The sequence below is a fragment of the Crocuta crocuta genome, unplaced genomic scaffold (assembly GCF_008692635.1).
Source record: "Crocuta crocuta isolate KB4526 unplaced genomic scaffold, BGI_CrCroc_1.0 scaffold87, whole genome shotgun sequence".
Lineage (NCBI taxonomy): Eukaryota > Metazoa > Chordata > Mammalia > Carnivora > Hyaenidae > Crocuta > Crocuta crocuta.
This window is the reverse complement of record NW_027532166.1, coordinates 3672584-3693410: the sequence shown is the minus strand read 5'-3', so window position 1 is coordinate 3693410 and position 20827 is coordinate 3672584. Positions and strand designations below refer to the sequence as shown.

At 41.1% G+C, this 20827-nt stretch overlaps 1 protein-coding gene across 2 annotated transcripts in view; it reads left to right on the top strand.

Moving 5' to 3' along the window:
* The window catches only part of CACNA2D3 (calcium voltage-gated channel auxiliary subunit alpha2delta 3), a 771963-nt gene that overhangs the window by 513302 nt on the left and 237834 nt on the right, over positions 1-20827 (top strand). For both annotated transcript variants that reach the window (XM_077776662.1, XM_077776663.1), the window contains exons 24-25: positions 431-552; positions 3234-3314. In XM_077776662.1, the coding sequence (XP_077632788.1) occupies positions 431-552; positions 3234-3314 (203 nt within the window). The remainder of the gene's footprint in view (positions 1-430; positions 553-3233; positions 3315-20827) is intronic.

The window sequence follows — 20827 nt, the reverse complement described above, 5'->3', positions numbered from 1 at the left end:
TGTAAATAATGCTTCGGTGAATGGAAAATATCTTTTTGAGTTAGGGTTTTTGTTTCTGTTGTGTATATTCCAGTGGAATTGCTGAGTCAGATGATAGTCTTATTTTTAATTTTTTGAGGACCCACCATATTGTGTTCCATGGTGGCTGGCTGTTCCAGGTTACAAAGTGCACCAGTGTTCTTTTTTCTATGCCCTCGCCAACATTTCTTAGCTCTTTTCTTTTTGATGATACCCATCCTAACATGTGTCTGGTGATAGCTCATTGTGATTTTGATCTGCATTTCCTTAATGGTAAGTACTGCTAAGCATCTTTTCATTTCCCTGTTGGCCATTTGTCTCTCTTCTTTGGAAAAATGAAAAGGTACATTGCTCACTTTTTAATTGGATTATTTGTGGATTTTGACATGTTCTTATTCCTTTCCATTTCCAGGGATTTCCTGAAAGCTGGAGACAAGGAGAACATTTTTAACGCAGACCATTTCCCTCTCTGGTACCGAAGAGCCGCTGAGCAGATTCCAGGGAGCTTCGTCTACTCCATCCCGTTTAGCACAGGTGGGGGTCCTTGTTGGAGGTGGGACTCTGTCTGTCTGGTCTTGCTGGCCCAGGCATTATATGCAGAGTGTAGGGGAGCCATCCAAATGCTGGAGGGAGCCAAGTTCTGTCTCGAGGACCAGTGCTGAATACTGGCCCAGCACTGAACCATTGACCTGTTCCATAAGTATAATGACCCCAAGTAAAATGAAGCTTTTGCTTAACCAAAGTAGGAAAAAGCATTTTGGGAAGCAGGACTGGTACTTTTTACTGTGTGGAATTTGAATACAAACTTCTCGGTAGATTTTTTTTTTAAATATTGTCATAGCCCCACTTAGAGAAAATTCAGGCATGCGTAACATCCTTGCCAGAACCTTCAGTGAGTCACACCACTTTGTAGGCCCACAATTCCCCTATCAGAAGCTAAATCAATTCAAATCAACATGCAGGAGTGAGAGCTGAGATTTTTGTATAGACTTGTGCTCTCCTGATAGAGGGCTACAGTGACCCAGGAAAAGTACATAACCAGTGATTTTCCTAGTCCTAGCATTTTCTATAAAATTTATGTAAATAAATAAATATAAATAAATAAAATTTATATGAAATGTTTTATTAGTACCACGCTCTAATCATTGAGCTAACCGGCCAGACTTATATAAAATGTTTTAAAAAAGATTAAGTTCACCTCCCTCCCAAAAAGAACACTAACTTATTTCAGCCATGTTTAGAAGTAAAACAAACTGAAAGTACTTTCTGATTGTCCCTAGCTTTTTCTTGTCTCATACAGCTGATAGTCTTTGGTGCTCATTTTGGGAAAGGCTCTGACTGTGCATTGTAGTAACTTCAGAGACAAATAAGACCTATTTCTATAAACTTGGATTGCTTTAGACAGTTCAGTCTATACTTATGTTTTATATTAGAGCCACCATATCAGTCTTTTTCAAGCATTCCAAAATCAGCCCTATTGACAGTTCTCTGGTGCTTAGTGCAAAGCCCCCTACTTGGTTCTTAGCACTTGCTCATTTCCATGAATGAACACATCTTCAGGAAGAGTGCTTTCAAAATTTGCAGAAGACATGTTGGCAAGAGTTGTCTAATAATTAGTTGCATTAGGAAGAAGGTCTCTTACTAATGAAGATACTCAAGGAAAGGCCAAATGTTCTTGTAGAAATTCCCTGAGCAGGTGGAATTTTAGAGGAGATGATCAATTAGTTTCCTTTCAGGAAAAACTGAGATTCTTGGAGTCTGTACTCCTTTGTACCCACAACCACACAATGTGTGTCCTTAGATACAAATGTCCAGGTGACTAAGACTCTTCATGTTTGTTTGGATGACACTTTATTGCTGAAAATATCAACCAAGAGAACAGTGAACTTTCTCATTTTGCTGCAGACGTCTTCTTTTACCATGCAATCTCATGTTCCTTTCTTTTTCTTGGTCTTCTAAGAAAAAAAAAAAAAAAAGAACTTAGCTTGCTAGATTTGGACTGGAAGCATCAAGTTCTTTTCTAGCAGGGTGGATTTTGCTCCAAACTGGACAGGGAAAAGGAACAGTCAGAAATGAGAGCAAGCCCAGAAGTGTTCTGTGTGTGTGTACTTATGAGTGATGGCCCCTTGTGTGGGTGTGTGTTTTTACTTTTCACCATTTTCCCCACAGAGACTTATGTCTGGGAAAAACAAATTCTGGTTAATTAAAGCTGTTATAGAATTGGTTTTTGGCAAGTGGGGTTGTCAAAGGAATTTGCCTTGTTCATGGTAAAGTTAAGGATGACTTAACATCTTAGATTTCATTCTTCCTTTTGATTCAGAGAAAATGTAACATCACCAAGTACAAGTGTTATGGTGGAGCTCTCTATTTTTTCTGCCATGTGTTGATTACCTGCACACATTGGAAAAGAAGCTGGTTTTTATTACTGCTTAAGCTTGAGCCAGGAGAAAATTCTCAGTTGCTTCTGTCATAAGCATATTCAAATTCAGGTCTGCCCTCTCTGTTTCCCAGTTTAATTGGATTCTGTTCCTCGAACACCTTTTATAAGGTGAGCATTGTGCTAACAGTTATTAACCAAGGGGGTTTGAAATCTGCGCTCAGTGTCCTTTAATTTGTGGGTATTGGAACCATTGTTAGTAATCAAAAATGTCTTCATACTAATGCCTTATTGTTACCACATGAATAAGAGTTTGGAGTAAGGATTGTATGCCAAGTCTATCCCTGATTAGAATGGTTTTGCTAAGAAAAACTGGTCTTGAAATTAGAATTTTATAAGTTAATAAAGTTGTAACCAACAAAAAGAGACTAAAGTTCCAAATTTGTAAGATAATTTCAAAACTTTATCTCATGTAACTGTCCATGGCTGTAAATGTGATCACTAACACAAGTAAACACTGTCACTAGTAACCACAAATCAAGAGAGAAAAGTGGTCCCTCTAGTGGTGTCTAATAATTTTGATGTAAAGAGGCCAGACACCCCACCCCCCCACCCCACAGTGTGGCAGTCATAACTCAGTGCACTGATTCCTTCAGCTGAAAGGACTGTCTACATAGCACCTATGACCTAACAAAGTTGGCCAACTCTGGGTTTGGGGAACCATGCAGTAGCACAGTCTGCAGAATTGGTGGCCATGGGCCAGCATGATTACTCTCTTAACCTGGGCACACAACTATATCCATTTTTGTGTGTGTTTTGTTGGTTTTTCCTCTTTCAGGAATAGTCAACAAAAGCAATGTGGTGACAGCAAGTACCTCCATCCAGCTCCTGGATGAACGGAAATCTCCTGTGGTAGCAGGTAAAGGATGGATTTCAGTCAATTAATAGAAATAAGCATGGCATCCATTTATCTGGCCAATGAATTGCTCCTATGCAGCATGTTTATTCTTCACAAAATAAGTTTTGAAAGGAAACGAAAACTAAAAACTACTTCTTCCTTAGCTTGGTGTTATCTTCGCCAGTTCAAGATTCTGACGGCCAGTTGTGTTTGATGTGACAACAGAAATCTTTCCCAGTACTCCTCTTATTCTTAAACTCTGAGCCAGTAAGAAATTGTTGGTGTCTGCAGAGGAGAATTTCTTGAAAGTAGGTAGTGTGCTCATTTAAAGTAAGCTCCAGATTGCCCACTGCTACATCATTAGGATAACAGTGGGCATACTAGGAAAGTGTGGGTTTGTTTTAAGCACACACAAGCTGAAATGTGCCTTCTCCAGAGGCCCAAAATTTTTACCCCTCTCATCCTACTGAGGAATTGAAGTTGTATCTGTAGATGCCAGGTTTGGGACCAGGTGAAAGCCAAATCATTTCATGATGGAGAGTCTTCAACTGTCAAAGAAACCCTGTCTCTGGCTTTTGCCATCCCTCTCACTCTCAAGAATGTCAGTAGACATATATGGCTGGCTGGGGGCTTTCGTTGGTGGTGTTCGGCCGAAAGGGCTGGAAACTGCCACGAGCGCTCCTTTGAGGACAGCTGCTGACAAAAACAGAGTCTACAAGCTTGTCTGGCACGTCATCTATTTCTGACATTGTTGGATCCATTGGTTGTGGGCGGGTGAGACCCTCCAAACCCCATCCTGATATTGGCTAGATTCACCAAAGGGAGCTGTTCTGCTTCCAGACAACCTCTCTCAGTAAGTTGTACAGTAGGGGGACTTTGAACATCAACTGCTGTGTCTACACCTTGAATATTTGTGAGAAGGAATGCAAACGGAGCGGACATATTTGAGTGTGGCTGTTCTTTGGCTGGAAAACACTGGGCTTCTTTCCCTACTTTATTTCTGACTTAGCCTATGCATCATAATTGTATTAGCAGGGATTGAAAGATTTGGGGGCAGTTTCCCTGGTTATTACTGGCTTGTTGGATATGACAAGGAAGACTGTCTTATGTATATAACCTGTAGATCATCTTTAACTAGGCAGACCTGTAACTAAATCAGCCAGGAGGTAAGGACTCTGAGGATTCGCAGCTGCTGTCTTCAAATTTTGTCACTTAGCATCTCATGTTCCTTGAAGAAAGCAGGAGACAGGATCATGTAACTCAGCAGGGTTTATTTTTGCTCAAAGGAAGTCAGCCTTGCTTACCTCTAGGGTGACCCAGCCAGCTAGTTCTGGAGGCATGTTATCTCCCTGGAGCGGGGCCACATGGAGCAGCTGTCAAAGATGTGGTCTGACCAGAGCAAACTGTCTGACTTCTTGGAATTTTCTTAAAACCTTTTCCTTAGTTTTTTCATTAAGTCATCATGAAGGATGCTCTGTGTCAGCCCGGAGATCACAGTGCCCATCCGAGCCACTTTTGTCTTTTGTTTTTGCACACTAAGCTCAAATGTTTCCAAATGCCTATTATTTCATAAATGTCTGTTTGGCTCAGTGCGGGGAAAATGTGGACTCCGCCTGGGTACTGTGTACCCAGTGGGGAGAAGAACGTGAGTTTTCCAAAAAGTTCACTGATCTATGCTGGTAACTGTTGAGTTACACAGCTGGCCAGAGAACACAGGCAGCTCATAAGACGTGGTTTGGCCAACTGCGAGTGGGTGGAAGAGACACCCTCCTGTTTACTGCTACTCAGTGTGTGTCAACCGGTCCCCATCTTCAGAAGATAATTACAGAGCAAGACAAAGAGGCAAGGCTGTCTAAGGAACTGTATTTAGTACTTACCCGTTAAAACTGGTAGTTATTAACCTTCTTTTTAAAAGTGTGTTTGGTAGGTATAAGATAAAACAGATTTGCTCGGTTTGATCTTGAACACTGCCATGGAGGAGGCACCATGAAACCAATCACCTCAAGAGGACCTTTCTGTCTCCAAAAGCAGAGTGGCCTCTTCAGCACCCCCCACAGATTGCATTGACTCTGACTCACCCATCCTGTCACTATGTGATTCGTTTCAGTAACTTTATTCTGTATATTTTCCCCAAATTAAGTAGACATTGTTTACTACTCTAAAATAGAAAAGGTCATTTTAATTGGGGAAGAAGCCTTGTTTTGGCAAGTGAGGATGAATATGTGATCAGGCTTGTTCCCCCACCAATGAGCCTCCAAGAGCAGATGGAATATGGCCAACTGGCAGTAATTTGGGGTTTCAATGAAATCCTTGTGTTGAATTGAAAAATATCTGGAAGGAAAGGTGTACAACTTTGCAAATAATTATCAAGGACACCTTTTAAAGGCCTGCTCTCAAGCCTGATCGGGTGTTCTCATGTTCATTGGCTCTCGGTGTCTGTTTAGGACAGAAAGAGTTTCTTGTTGTGTTTTGTTTTTGCTTTATTCTTTCTTTCTTTCTTTCTTTCTTTCTTTCTTTCTTTCTTTCTTTCTTTCTTTCTTTCTTTCTTTCTTTCTTTCGTCTTTTCTTTTTTAAACAAAAACATTTAGATACTCATCTGTCAATGACATCTTTGAAGAAAGGGCAGTCAAACTGGGAAGGATTCCATTTGTACGTCAGCCTTGGTGCATAAATGGGCCCCATCCATCTTCTTGGCCTATGACATTGCTTACAGTCCTTCTCTGGAGGGACGTGCCAGCTTTCCAGATGCCACTAGTGTGCTGAATCTTCTTACTTGCTTTCCCACTGCAAAGGAAGAAGTGGTAGGACTTTCTCTTTGGCTTACCAAGTCTCTCCAGAGCCCTGGGGCCTCCTATGTATGTCAAGCTTCTCCTCCATCTTTCTGTTGTTATTAGCAATGCAAATGTCCACACAGGTTTGCCGCTCACTCTGTAACTTGCTAAATATGTGGTCTTGGATCTCTGAAGCTCTATTTAAAATAGCATTGGGATCATTACCTCCCTTGCCTTACTCTGGTTTGATTTGGGGGCAAAATGAGAAAAAAAAAATAAAATACTGGGATATGAAGAAGTATGAAAATGCTAAAATTTGGTCTGACCTATTCTGATCTTCAAGCTTATTCATTCATTTACTCATTCATTCACTAAATATTTCCTGACCTCCTTCTTTTACCAGGCACTCTAGATATACATAAATAAGAAACAGACTCCATAATGACATTCCCTTCCTCTCTCCAGATACATGTAAAGTAGCAGTTATTTTTAAAGCAATGTCCACACAGGACAGGTGAAGAGAAAAGGGGGACAATTATCTAGAAAGTCCTTGAGGGTAAAAGACTTTGTTATTTTCATCTCCTGTCCCTCTGAACAGAACCCCATAGAGAACCTGAAATGTAGTAGATTAATCTTCGATAAGAATTCTATAATTAATTGAATTGAACTTGTAGAAACCCATTTTTCCTCACTTCATTATTACTGACTTGAGTTCCATAAATTACCTAGATCATGGTGTTCATTCCCTACTCTGTTCTTAATGAGAGACTGGGCTGTATCGGCCAACAGTCACAGGCCCTGCTTCTACCATGCGAGGATGGAAATGACAGAGAGAGGGAAAGAAATGCACAGAGGGAAGAACTGAATCATCAGGGAAGGTATAACTATGGAGGGAACTTCTTCCCTCCTTGGGCAGTTTGTCTGACCACCGTCACCACCACACCACAGAAGGTCTCCTTCTGGACTCTTCTCTGACAAATACACAATGCATCATCTCAGTTTTTCTAAAGAAGTTCGGATTTGGGGATTTTTTAAATAATAGAAAATGAATTCTGATTTTTTTGCATTTGTTTTAAAATGTAAATTTTAGGGGCGCCTGGGTGGCTTAGTCGGTTAAGCGTCCGACTTTCACTTAGGTCATGATCTCGCGGTTCGTGGGTTCGAGCCCCGCGTCGGGCTCTGTGCTGACTGCCAGCTCAGAGCCTGGAGCCTGTTTCAGTCTGTGACTCCCTCTCTCTCTGACCCTCCCCTGTTCACGCTGTCTCTCTCTCTCTCTCTCCTAGAAATAAATAAAACATTTAAAAAAAAATAAAATAAATAAAATGTAAATTTTAGCATATCAAAATCCAAAACCTCTTCTACAAGTTAGTACCAGTTTGATTTCTTAAATAAAATGGAAAAACTCTCCAAAGGTGAGGACTGTCCCAATTATCTTTTTATCCCCAGTGCTAAGCACAAAGGTTGACGTGTGGTAAATGTGTCAAAACAGTGGCTCAATAGATGAATCAAGGAAAATGGGCTTCATTTTCATCTGCTCTGTGTAGGAACATAAGTTTGCAAATTATATTGTCCAGACGATGGGAACACCGTACTTGACTGAAACTCTAAGAAGCAGGCAGTAACTAAAACTCCAATCCATGCACTACTGATAATGATACAGACCATGATGGATATTTTAAGGGATAGAAAAACTGTTTAGTGCCCATCCTAAAGGCGGGGATGCTGATCTAGTAGTTAATCTTTACATTGGTAAATGTCTTTTCTGAGGTCTGAGTATTAAAGTGATGGTTACAATAACCGATCTGACCATCAGCAGAAAAAAAAATAGATTAGAGACCATAGAGGAATTGTTTTCCTACAGAAATAGTTTTTAAAACAGAGTTAAAGTGTAAAATTAAATTATTTTTAGTAAATTGAGTGGGAGTGGGTCTCTGACCTCCCGGTCTGCCTCTGAGAGACACAGGCCATGTTAAATCCATTCATTGGGGGAAATTTGAAAATGTGGGTTATGTGGTCTCATTTGCATAATTATAGACAGTATAATGAAGGGGAATGCTTGATATTAGGACAGAAGATCTCATTTTAACCAGCTAATTAGGAGAGAGATTAACATTAGCTATTGTCAGGTATATGTTATTTAAACTGAGTGGACTATTTAATATGTACTCTTCATTAGAACTGGGTGAATAATGTTGGCAAAATGTTATAGGCGGATATTTAGTTTAACAACATTCCTTTGATGGGATTTCGCATATTTGGTATAAATGAGTTATCCTGTGTGGCGGGAATTATGCATCAAGTCTGCGTAGATAAACCACTGGTTTGTCAGTTCTGAGTAAAGGGAATGTTTTATCTTGGCAGACATTTACTACTTACTGATTAAACCAGCAGTTCTCAACCAGGGGCAGTTTCCTTCCACCCTGGGGCATTTGACTCCATGTAGAGACATTTTTGTCACATCTGGTTAAAGGGGTGCTACCAGCATCTAGTGGGTCCGGGACAGGAATGCCGCTACATAGCCTATGAGGTGCACGACAGCCCCTCCAAACAACAAAGGATTATCTGGTCCACGATGTCAGTAGGGGAGAGATTGAGGAATGACAGGCAATCGTCAACTTTTAGTGCTTTCAGATTCACTGCTTTCCCTTATTGGGCCCCTTTATAAATGGTCTTGTCTCATTTCTTCATTGTGTGATTAAATTATTCAGTACATGTATATCTAGCATCTACCGCGTACGTTGTGCTGGGGATACAGCTGTGAACAGCCACCCTAGCCATCATTGTGGGGTGTATTGAAGGACTGTTGGTTGATACAGTAGGAGGGTGCTGTTGGCATGCTGTACATGGAGGGTGGAGGGGCAGCTGTCTGATGGAGAATCCTTCCACCCGAATGCCACAGCACTCCCTGAAGACAGCGAGTAAGACCGAGTTGCTGCCAATGAGAGCTTCCATTTGTATAGGAGGTACAGACCACAGACAAGTATTACATGAATGGAGGGAGGGAGGGGGGAAGGAGCCAAGCTTCTTTAGTGGTAAATGCTCTATAGAGAATAGACCAGGATAAAGAGCTGAGGTGAGGCTGGCAGTGGCAAAGGCAGAGACGCATGCTCATCTTCACATATATGTTTGGCTGTGTGGTGGGGGCAATGCTTCTCCGGATCAGGAGGGTCAGGGAAGGCCTGACATGAGCAGAGCCCTGAATGGTGAGATTCAGCCATCTGCAAAGATCCGTGGGTGGGCGTTGCAGGCAGACAGAACATACTTGTCCTGGAATCTTGAATGAGATCCTTCACACATGTTGTAGCCACATCCAGGTGGGTACCCTGAGACACGGACAAGTCTCTCAGGCTTCAGGGGTATTTGCTAGGGTCTTAAAGCAGAACTGATGGGCAGGGGGCCAGATGACCCAGGGAGAGGTGGGGAACCCAAGGAAGGTCTTCATTCTAAATATTAACTATACGGTAGGGTGTTCTATTTATTTGGCATTTTGCTCTCTCTCTCTCTCTCTCTCTTGCTTTCTCTCTCTCTCTCTTTTTCCTTTTATTAAGCTGACAAACAGGAGCAATGCAGGGACAAAAAGAGGTCTAAGCCAGTATGACTGACAACAGCAAACATCATCGAAATGGATTAATGATGTAGCTACTAATTATGCCATAGATCAAGCCTGCCACTGAGAACAGCTGCCTGCATGCCACAGTAGCCGGGGGTGGGGGTGCGGTAAGGACTTCTGCTCCAGGAGTAAAAATAGCCCAGAGATTTGAGAAACTGGATCCCGCGTGCTAACTCTCCAAGACACTCACTGCCAAGAGTCACCATCCTTTTATAAACCTTATCAAAAGCTCCAACATGTCCTCCACCCAAAACTCAGCAACAGGCCTCGCGGATAACAGGTCCTCACACCTGGCTTGTGTGTTCTGAATCAGCAAGTGAAGACTCCTCTTTTTGAGGTCGTGGTGTGATTTGGGCATTAAAGCTGATGTGAACTGAGGGTTTGGCAGTGAGCCCAGGGCCATTTCGCCCCTCTTGTAGAATGAGGCTGACTGGTGCTTCAGCTGGATTTCTAACAGCCTCGTTTTTACAGATGGAGATCTGTTTCATCATCACAGAAAAGGAAAGAATTGATCAATAATGGAGAATTACTTCACCCAGATGCTATCTGTCTTTTGGGGACCCCTGGGGTTNTCAATCATGAGTAGCTGCTAAAAAACTATCACTACTATTACTTCTGTTCTTCTAATGATGGTTGGCTACACCCGCCACTACTCACTAGGCGCTGCTTATTGCCATGTGCTGTTCTCCGTGAAAATTTGCATAGGAACTGCTATTACAGTATATTGACATGTTTGAGAAAACTTTGAAACTCACACTTTCATGTACCTAGCTATCCAGAGGTTGACCAGCTGCAGCCCATGGGACCAAATCTAGGTTGCAGCCTATTCTGTTTGGTTTTCCTATAGCTTTATTGAGATATATTTCACATACTGTAAAAATTCACCCACATAAAGTGTACAGCCTATTGGATTTTAGTGTATTGACAGAGTTGTGCAACTGTCACTGCAATCTAATTTTAGAACAATTTCAGCATCCCACAAAGAACCCCTTGTACACACACACACTCATTCTTGAGATCCTGTTCCCTACCCCAACCACAGGATACCACAAATCTACTTTCTGTCTCTATGGATTTGCCTGTTCTGGACTTGGCAGATAAATGGAATCACACAGTACATGGCCTAGTGTGATCAACTTCTTTTACTTAGCTTAATGTTTTCAAGGTCAATCCATATTTTAACATGTGTCAGTGCTTCGTTTTTTTAATTTCCAAATGATATTCCATTGTTTGTACACCACTTTATTCATCCATTCATCAGTTTATGGACATTTGGGCTCCTACTTCTTAGTTATTTTCAATAATGTTGATATGAACACTTATGGGCAATGGATATGTACAAGTTTTTCTGTGTACATATGTTTCCGTTTGTCAGATAGACAAGAGTAGAATTTTGGCATCATATGGTAATTCTATGTTTGATATTTTGAAGAGTGCTCAAGCTTTCCAAAGTGGCCCCACCATTTTACAGTCTCATCAGCAACGTATGAGGGTTCCAATTTTTCCACATATTTAACAACACTTGCTGTTGTCAGTCTTCTTTATTTTAGCTGTCCTAGTGGGTGTGAAATGATTTGCCTTTCCCTAATAACTAATTATGCTGAGCATCTTTTCATGTGTTACTTGCATTTATTCATCAGAGAAATTTATTTTCCCATCCTTTGCCCATATTTAAATTACATTATGTATCTTTTTATTACTGATATATGAGTTCTTTACATATTCTGGATATAAGTACTTTGATATCTACCAACATTTTTGTAAATGACATTTTATCGAAATAGCGCTGTGCCCTTATTGTCTATGGACACCTTCCTGCTAAAATGGCGGAGTTCATAGTTGGCTAGAGACCATATGGACTACAAAGCCAAGAATTAATACCTGGCTCTTTACAGAAAAAGGTTGCTAACTCTTGCTTTGGATGAAAATATGTCACAATCTATTTTTAAAAAAAAAACATAAAACCCTGATTTGTTCCTTCATTTATTTAACATCTTTTTATTTTATAAAAATGAAGTAGATATTGAAATCAGAGGCTGTGTAAGTAAATGTTGAAGACAGAGCTTCATGTACCAGAAGATGCCCATCAGTTGTGCCTAATGTTTTTGTACATGTGGTTACACAGAAATCCCAATCAAAGATCCTAAGCTTTCTAAAAATATATGCTCTCATTGTCAGTCAAGACAGTGATTTACTTAATCTTCACTCTAGTTTATAAACCTCTGAACAGTGTAATCAGCATAATGCTCAGTAGAGCATTGGAAATGCCCTCACATGCTTTAGTGGAAAACAGTTTATGGGATTTTTCCCCCCAGCATGGATCATGAGAGATTTAGGGATTTATTTAGTTGCCTTTATCCAGGCAAATCTCCTGGTGACCTTGCTGGGATCTTGATCTTATTTAAGACTAGAATATGTGACTCATGCTAAGTGAAGTGCCCACAGAGGAAAAGTGAGCCGACCTGAATCTCCCCTCCTTGGAAGAGAGGGACAGACAGCAGCAGAGTCCACAGTAGGAGCATAAATGCTCTGACAGTCATTCCAAGGACTCTCTTACTCATGGAAAATGCTTTGGCTGGTTGGTGGTAGGAAAGGGGGGACAGTGCTGATCAAAGACTTGCACCCACCAAGGCTGCACCCACCAAGAGCTCCGTGGGTTCTATTCTGGATGAAAATTTCTGCATGAGACTAGGATAAGTGTCTAATTGTCATTCCTACTCCAAGACCAAATTATATGTGAACAGGCTGAGGCCGATGGGAGTGTACAGTTGTCTTTAAACGAAAGAAAGAAAGGAAGGAAGGAAGGATGGAAGGAAGGAAGGAAGGAAGGAAGGAAGGAAGGAAGGAAGGAAGGAAACCATAGTTTGTGGTCATTTTCCATGCTTTTGCTTCACTAGCCTACTTCTACCCACTTCCAGATTTGTGCTGATACAGTTAGGTTTTTAAGCCAAAATTATTTTTGTTATTGAATTATTTTATTTGTGTCATGCATTTCTTGCTCTCTTATGCCGTAGGATTTTTCCACATGTCCCCTCCTTCATTCTCTCCAGAACCCACCCCAGACAAGTTTCATCCACAGTGAAGCACTTCTCAAGGCCACCTATAATTTTCACATTATGGAATCCAGCTACAAACATTTATTATCTAATAGTTTCCATGAGTCAGGGGTCTGGGTGAAGCTTAGGTGGGTCATCAGGCTCAGGGTCTCTCATAAAGGCTGCAATCAAGGTACTGGCCCAGGGTCTCTCATGAGGGTGCAATAAAAATATTGTTGGGGCTGTGGTCTTGTCTAAAGGCTCAGAAAACAGAGGAAATGCTTCCCAGTCACTCATGGGATGCTTAGCAGCTGGTTGTTGGCGAGCCGCCCCCCTGACTTCCTCACCATGTGACTGTACCCACAGGTGACAGGTGACTTTCCTCAGAACAAGCAAGAGAGGGCAAGCAAGATGGAAGCCAGAGTGTTTTGGTCACTTAGTCCTAAAAGCAATATTCTATGATGTGTACCTCATATTCTGTTTGCTAGAACAAGTCACTGGGTCCAGCCCACCCTCAAGGAGAAGCAGTCAACAAGAGCAGGAGTACCTTTAAGAATCATCTTAAAAGCTGCCACAAGCTACAGGGTCCTATATGATTTGACCCCTCGTTACCCTCTACCCTCAGCTCCTTCTGCCTCCACCTTTGCTCACTTGGCCACATTACCTTTACATTTGTCTTCAAACACATTAAACGTGCTCCTGTGTCAGGGCGTCTGCACCTGCTGTGCCTTCTCCCTGGGACAAAGTTCCTCCAGATATCTTCACCACTGGCTCCATCTTTTCCTTCCAGTTTCTGCTCAACGATTTTCTGAGGGGATTTCATGATCACCATGTATAAAACAGAAGCTCTTCCTCTCCCATATTCCCAGTACTCTGTGCCTGTCACCCCTGCTTCTCCACCACTTGATATACATAGTTTTTTATGTCTTTATCTTCTTCTTCTGGGAGATATTAAGTTCCATGGTGCATATGCTTTAAATCTCTTATTCTCTCCTTCGTCTATGATACTTAGAAAATTGCCTGGCGTGCAGAAGGTGCTTAGAAATTTGTCAAATTATTTGACTTTGCATTGTTTTGTAACCATATTAAGTAAACCAGTCAGACGTAACTTGGACTTTAACTGATTTTGGTGCTTATTGCCGGCACTTGAATGGTGACTCCACATTTTTCAATTATTTTCACATTCCTCCTCCCTCTTCCCTTTCCTCATTTTTATAATTCATGCCTTGATCAACTAAAGTAGATCTTGAACCATTTTTCTTCAAAAACAATGCATAATGGCATGCTCCCTAAATGGTTACATATCTGAGAATTGTAATCTCAATTTGGTTCCGTGTTGAGTTTCATTTTTTGTTTGGTTTCTAGACTTTGGAATCTTTAATTTGTTCTTTAAAATTTGAAAATTTTACCAGAAATCATTGTTTCATCTATGTGTTTTTTCTGTAATTTATACTGATTGAGACTTTAATGTGCCAAGCAATAAACTAGACTAACTTTTAATATTTTTTCCATTAATCTCTCTAATAGGAAGCCTTTCTTGATCTTTATCATTGGAGTTTTTTCTGTAGCTCAGGAAAGGTGCCTTTGCAGATTTTCTTTCCTTCTGTTTGGTAGGCTCTAATCTGTTCATTGGGAAAACCCAGTATCCATATTTTAGTTCTTTTTTTTTTTAATATTTTTATTTATTTCTAGGATAGAGAGAGACAGCGTGAACAGGGGAGGGTCAGAGAGAGAGGGAGACACAGACTCTGAAACAGGCTCCAGGCTCTGAGCTGGCAGTCAGCACAGAGCCCGACGCGGGGCTCGACCCCACAAACCGCGAGATCAAGACCTAAGCGAAAGTCAGACGCTTAACCGACTAAGCCACCCAGGCGCCCCTCCATATTTTAGTTCTTTACCATTTCTCCTTCATTTCTATCATCTTCTATTGCTTTCCTCTCTATTTTTTCTTTTGAATTCCAGGAATGAATATGCCTGTAATAGTGTTCTATATCACTGATTCAATATGTCCTAATGTTTCTTCTGTACCTCATTTATCACTTATGTGTCTATTTTTTTATTCACTTAGTATTTACTGTTATTAGCCATTATCATTTTATCATTTGTTATTATTTTATGATTGCTTGCAATTAAATTATTTACTTTCTTTTTTTTAAAGTTTATTTATTTTGAGAGAGCAGCACATGCACACACAAGCAGGGGAGGGGCAGAGGTGGGGGAGAGAGAATCCCAAGCAGGCTTCTGTCAGCAAGGAACCCACCATGGAGCTTGAGCCTACGAACTGAAATCATGACCTGAGCTGAAATCAAGAGTCAGATGCTTAACCGAGGGAGCCACCTATGCACCCCTCCTTCGTTTCTTATAAGGGGACTGAATATCCTTGCCTATTGCCAGGTCATTCACTGTGCCTTCCTACTAGACATTGTATGATTCTGTGCTCTTTAACTCTGAACTTAGCCATATGACATCTTTTTGCCAGTGGAATATGAGTGAGTATAATATACACCAAATCCATCCAGAAACTTTAAAAATCGTGCTAAAATATTTTTTGAAATAGATCTTCCATGCTGCTTCTGCATTTCATGGGCAATGCTGCTTTTGTTCCTTTCTTAAAATATATTTTAGTAGATTCCACTTAGGTTTCTTTCTTAATTTTAATCACCACTTAAATATGGGTTGTTTGCAGGGTGCCTGGGGTGGTTCAGTCAATTGAGCATACAACTTTGGCTCAGGTCATGATCTCGTGGTTTGTGAGTTCAAGCCCTGTGTCTGTGCTGACACCTTGGAGCCTGGAGTCTGCTTCAGATTCTGTGTCTTCCTCTCTCTCTGCCCCTTCCAGGCTCATACTTTGTCTCTCTCTCTCCCAAAAATGAATAAACATAGAAAAATTTTAATATGGTGTGTTTGCCACTGAACAGAGTGAATAACCTCCCTTTACAGGTCCCTTCTTATTGACTTCAGATCAGCCTTGGAGACTAAGATAGAAAGATAGTTGACAGACACAGCCCCTAAACAAATGTCTAGGGTCTAGAGGTCCTCTCTATAGTGGAGCATTGTAGGACTTGTAAGAGATGCCATGTCTTATTGCCTGGTGATCTGACTACCTAGGTAAACCAAAGTCATTTGTAGTTTTCATTTCTTGTAAGAAACAATAGATAAAAATTATAGCCCCTAGATTGTGCTTATCTTATGGTACTGTCTTCCTTTTATCATCCTATTGTATGTTACACTGCTGAGATTCTTCATCTTTAGTGGAGGAAGACAGCAAGGTCTTAATGGCAGGTGTTGTAGGAGTTAAATGTTCTCAGACATCTTACATGGGAAGAAGTGGTTTCCCTCTGGTTTGAGAAACCCCCGTCTCAGAGGAAAGACACAAGCATAAGGATGGGTGGTATATAGACTTTCTTCCGTTGCATCCCACTCATCTATTTGATGGCCCTATCTCTGCTCTGGATGTTGGGCATCTCTCCTCGGGGCTTGGATATCATTGATCTGTATTCTCAATTTCTAGATCCTCATAACTTTTTTTCCTCATTGTATTCATGAGTATTTCAATGGGAAATTCTTATTAGGCAACATCTAATTTCATCATTTTCCCAAGTAGCTGCAAGAGACTATGGCTGAGTTTCTACCATTCCCATTCTAAGAACATCCTTTCCAGCTCAGCAGAGTCGTGGGTAATATAAGGACCTTCCTTTTCCATGGCCTTTTCATTTGGGTCCTGGCTCTTGGTGAGATCAGAGTTTTTGCAGTGGCACACTGGCTGTTGGTTGGGTTTTTTTTCTTTGCCATTTTTAAGGTAAGTGCTAGCAGTGCCAGGAAAGCATCTCAACTGTGACCTCTTCAAACCTGTCACATCCCAGAAAGTGTCCAGGTCCTGCATCCAAATTCCTGCTTCACTACTTACTAGTAATGTGACCTTGAACAAATAACCAAAATCCAGTGATTTTGTTTCTTCATCTGTAATGTGGCAGGAAAATGTCCACATGTTTTAAGTTTATTTATTTTTGAGGGCGGCAGGGGGAGGTGCAGAGAGAGAGGGAAACAGAGGCTCTGAAGTAGGTTCTGCACTGAGAGAGAGAGAGATCCCAATGCAGGGCTCAAACTCATGAACCATGTGATCATGACCTGAGCCTAAGTCAGACACTCAACTGACTGAGCCACCCATGGTTTCCTAGTGCCCACATGTTTTGGTCAATATGAGGCTTAGAGAAAATGAAAGCATTGTACTTGGGAAACAACTGGCACAAATTGGGTGCTCAATAAATGTTGAGTGTGGGACTACAATTAATATAATAATGCCACAGTCTGATATTGTGGTTCACATTGATATTTGATATCAATTCATATTGATATTATGGTTTGCACAGAATACATGAAGAATAATGGGGGTTGGGTTGTATTATCCATGTTAACCCCATGTTCCTGAAGCTGTATTTGTCAAGCCAATAATTAATTATGGCATTAATTATGGCTTTAATTAATCCAATAATTAATTAATGAGACTTTGGAAAAGTCCCATTCCTTTTCCATGCTTCTGTTTCCCATTTGTAAAACAAGGACATAGTACTATATCAGGGTACCAAACCGGTTTAATCTTTATCATTAACTCTAGGTGATCAGTACTGGGGACTGAAAATACAGATTTAAAAGGATGCTGAGGTGGTGGTTGGGCTCAGAAGATAAATTTGCCATAATCTATTCACAATGCCTAACATGAGTAGGGAGGCTGGTCACAGCTATCCCAAACTTGTCAGGTCTAAGCTAAATGCTCTCTAGGGATTTTCTCAACTTTCAATCCTTATAGTTCCTTTTCTGGGTCTTCTTGATAGGTCTTTGTAATTGGTGACATCCTGATAATAAATGGAAATTTACTATCAATGGAGTAAAAAGTAAGGCATGTGGATACTCTAGTTAAGAATATGAAAAATGGGGTGCCTGGGTGGTTCAGTCGGCTAAGTGTCCGACTTCAGCTCAGGTCATGATCTCACAGTTCGTGAGTTTGAGCCCTGTGTTGGGCTCTGTGCTGACAGCTAGCTCAGAGCCTGGAACCTGTCTTCAGATTCTATGTCTCCCTCTCTCTCTGACCCTCCCCTGCTCATGCTGTCTCTATCTCTCTCTCAAAAATAAAATAAAACATTGAAAAAAAAGAATCTGAAAGGAGAGTGGCAGACAGTGAAGCTACCTCTCCAAATGGAACGAGAGTTTCTTTGAGACTTCATTGCAATTTGAGCAATAAAGAGGAAGGAAAGAAAGAGGGGTGCCTGGGTGGCACAGTTGGTTAAGTGTCTGCCTCTTGACTTCGACTCAGATCATGATCTTACAGTTGTGAGATTGAGCCCCTAGGCTAACTCAGTGCTGGGCATGGAACCTGCTTGGGATTCTCATTCCCCCTCTCCCTCTGCCCCTTCCATTCTCATGAGCGTGTACACTCTCTTGAAAGTTCCTGAAAGTTATGCGTATAAACCACATCCCACATGCCATGTAGGGTTTGGAATATCATTTGCTGGTACATTGAGCAATGGATACGCTGGTGGGTTTAACAAAACCAGAAACAGTTATTTCCTGATTTCTAGTTGAAAGTTATAGGTTTCTTTTTTTTTTTTTAATGTTTTTTTAATTTATTTCTAGGAGAGAGAGAGAGACAGCGTGAACAGGAGAGGGTCAGAGAGAGAGGGAGTCACAGACTCAAAAACAGGCTCCAGGCTCCGAGCTGGCAGTCAGCACAGAGCCCGACGCAGGGCTCGAACCCACGAACCGCAAGATCATGACCTAAGCGAAAGTCGGACGCTTAACCGACTAAGCCACCCAGGCGCCCCGAAAGTTGTAGGTTTCTAACAGTTATATACTGATATTAATGTGTACTACATATAGACCATTTTAGAAATTGATTTATCTACTTCCTTTGATATTTAGGATATAAGACAAGAGTGTCTTATTTCTGGGGTAACTTGGTTAATTCGGGTAATGAGACTTGTCTTTTATGAATCTTCAGGAGGAAATCATGTTAATCACTTTTCAGTCTTGCATTTTTGTGAGGAAAAATAAAGCACCCACTTGTCCATTGGGTATTTTATCCATCTTAAGCACGACATTCTCCCTGCAAGTCAGGGATATTTGCCTTAACTTTAAAAGCTTTTCAGATATCGTTTTGCCACTGATACCTGATATCAGTTTGCCCTGCCAGTAGGCAGGGTCTCTTCTTTTTTTTTTTTTTTTTTTTTTTTTTTTATGTTTCTCAAAAGGGTCTCTTCTTTATACTTCCTCTTTATATGCCTCACTTCAGACAGCTAGAGCATCTGTTGGGTCCTGCTATTGTGAATTTGTGATCTCAGACAAGACAAAAATCACTGGTCTGTAGTCATGCTGCTCCACTAAGTATGATGAGAAAATCTTTTAGATGGTTTTCTCAGAATCCACCCATACCATACCTGAATTTTGTCTACAACATGCCTTTATCAAGGCTCTATGATAGAAGGGCATTTGTAGAGGGGGAATTTATGAATATGACAGCAGCAATAAGCAGCTGAAAATAATCTATGAGACGTTTTCAAATTACCCCTCATGAGCTGTAGTCATTGTGAAAGATAATTTGTGGTTCTCACAGAATACCCTGCAAATTGGGTCTTTCATCTGCGATGTTTTTTATAGTTGAAACATTTCATTTCTCATATTAACAAGTGATAACTCTGCATTTGTTAATCTAAACAATTTGATTTATATTTTTCTGTGCTGAGAGGCTGTTGACATTTCAGGGTAAGTAATTATTTTCATTGCCAACTGCTGTTTGTGGTGACTGTAGGCAAAAGATAGAAATCTGAATATACATAGGCAATGTTTTAACCATTTTCCTTAGACTATTCATAAAATGGGAATCTGTTTGCCTGAGTTATCGTCTGTACATAGAAATCTAATAGGACTTGGGTATTGATGAGTGAGGATTCTAGCCACGTTCAGGGTTTTCTGCAGTGTATGGGAAGTTCTCTCATGTAACCATTGTGGGCAGGGGACAGGGTTGACCTGCAGTGTCACCAAACCTCTGACAGAACACTGTGCACCTGCAGTCCTAAGTGGCAATAGTGTCATTGGCCTGGGTAGCTCCTGGCTTCGGTAATATTTGCCCAGGTATCTCGGGGTTGGTTGCCAGGATTACATCACCAATGCTCACAAAAACGCCCTTCACCATGCCTGGTACCTAGCACAAGCTCTGGAAAGATTTGGTGACATGGGGATGACATACAGAACGATCTTCTAAATTTCCTTTCTTGTGTTGCCTTCTTGGCCAAGGACTTACAGCCCAAGACAAGGGAAAGAATGATTTTTTTCACCTGGAAAGTAACCACTGTGTCCTTAGACTGGGTGCTCAGACTTAGGCAGAGCAGAAAGGAGTCACCAGGGCTTGGGATGGAGTTGTTGGAAAGCCAGCCTTCTCTGGGGTCTGTTTTTGACCTTACAATCCATGCTCAGTTGTCAATCTACTCTTTAACATATCAAGGTTTATTTTAACATTCAGAAAAAAATTAACATCAAAGTTGATACTACCCCTTCAACCCAGGAAATCATTTAGCAAAATTGCTGCTCTAAGAAGATGGTCCATCTTTAGCTTGTGGTATATGTGGGGCCCACACTAGTTGTGAGGCAATGTGGGCAGGTGTAGATGGCCTCTGTGATGATTTGGGGAGCATAGGTGTGTGTCCTTCAGGGTGGGCTCTGGTAGGTTCATTTGTATTTCCCTTGGCCTCTTTATACTATTGGCCAAGGCTCTGGCTGCATCAGACAGGGAGAAAATAACTCCTGCCTGTGTGGACCTCCCATTCACATTCCAGGTTAGGGAACGGACTACTAATTTAGGATCCAAACTGATTTTTACATGGCCTGAAGGAGTGAATGTAGAGCCAGTACCCTGAATGGCAAATGTGTTTTATCCTTTGAACCAATTCCAATTGATTAGTTCTGGTTGCCTATAGTGCTGTCTTAAGAAGGCATCTGTGTTGCATCAAGGCTCAGCTGGGAGGAGTGCTGGGATTGATTAGCAATGTCTGTTAAGGCCTCTGGAGGGACAGCTGACCCTATATTTGCCATTCTCTGCTTGACATGTCCTTAACTCCTCTCTGTAAA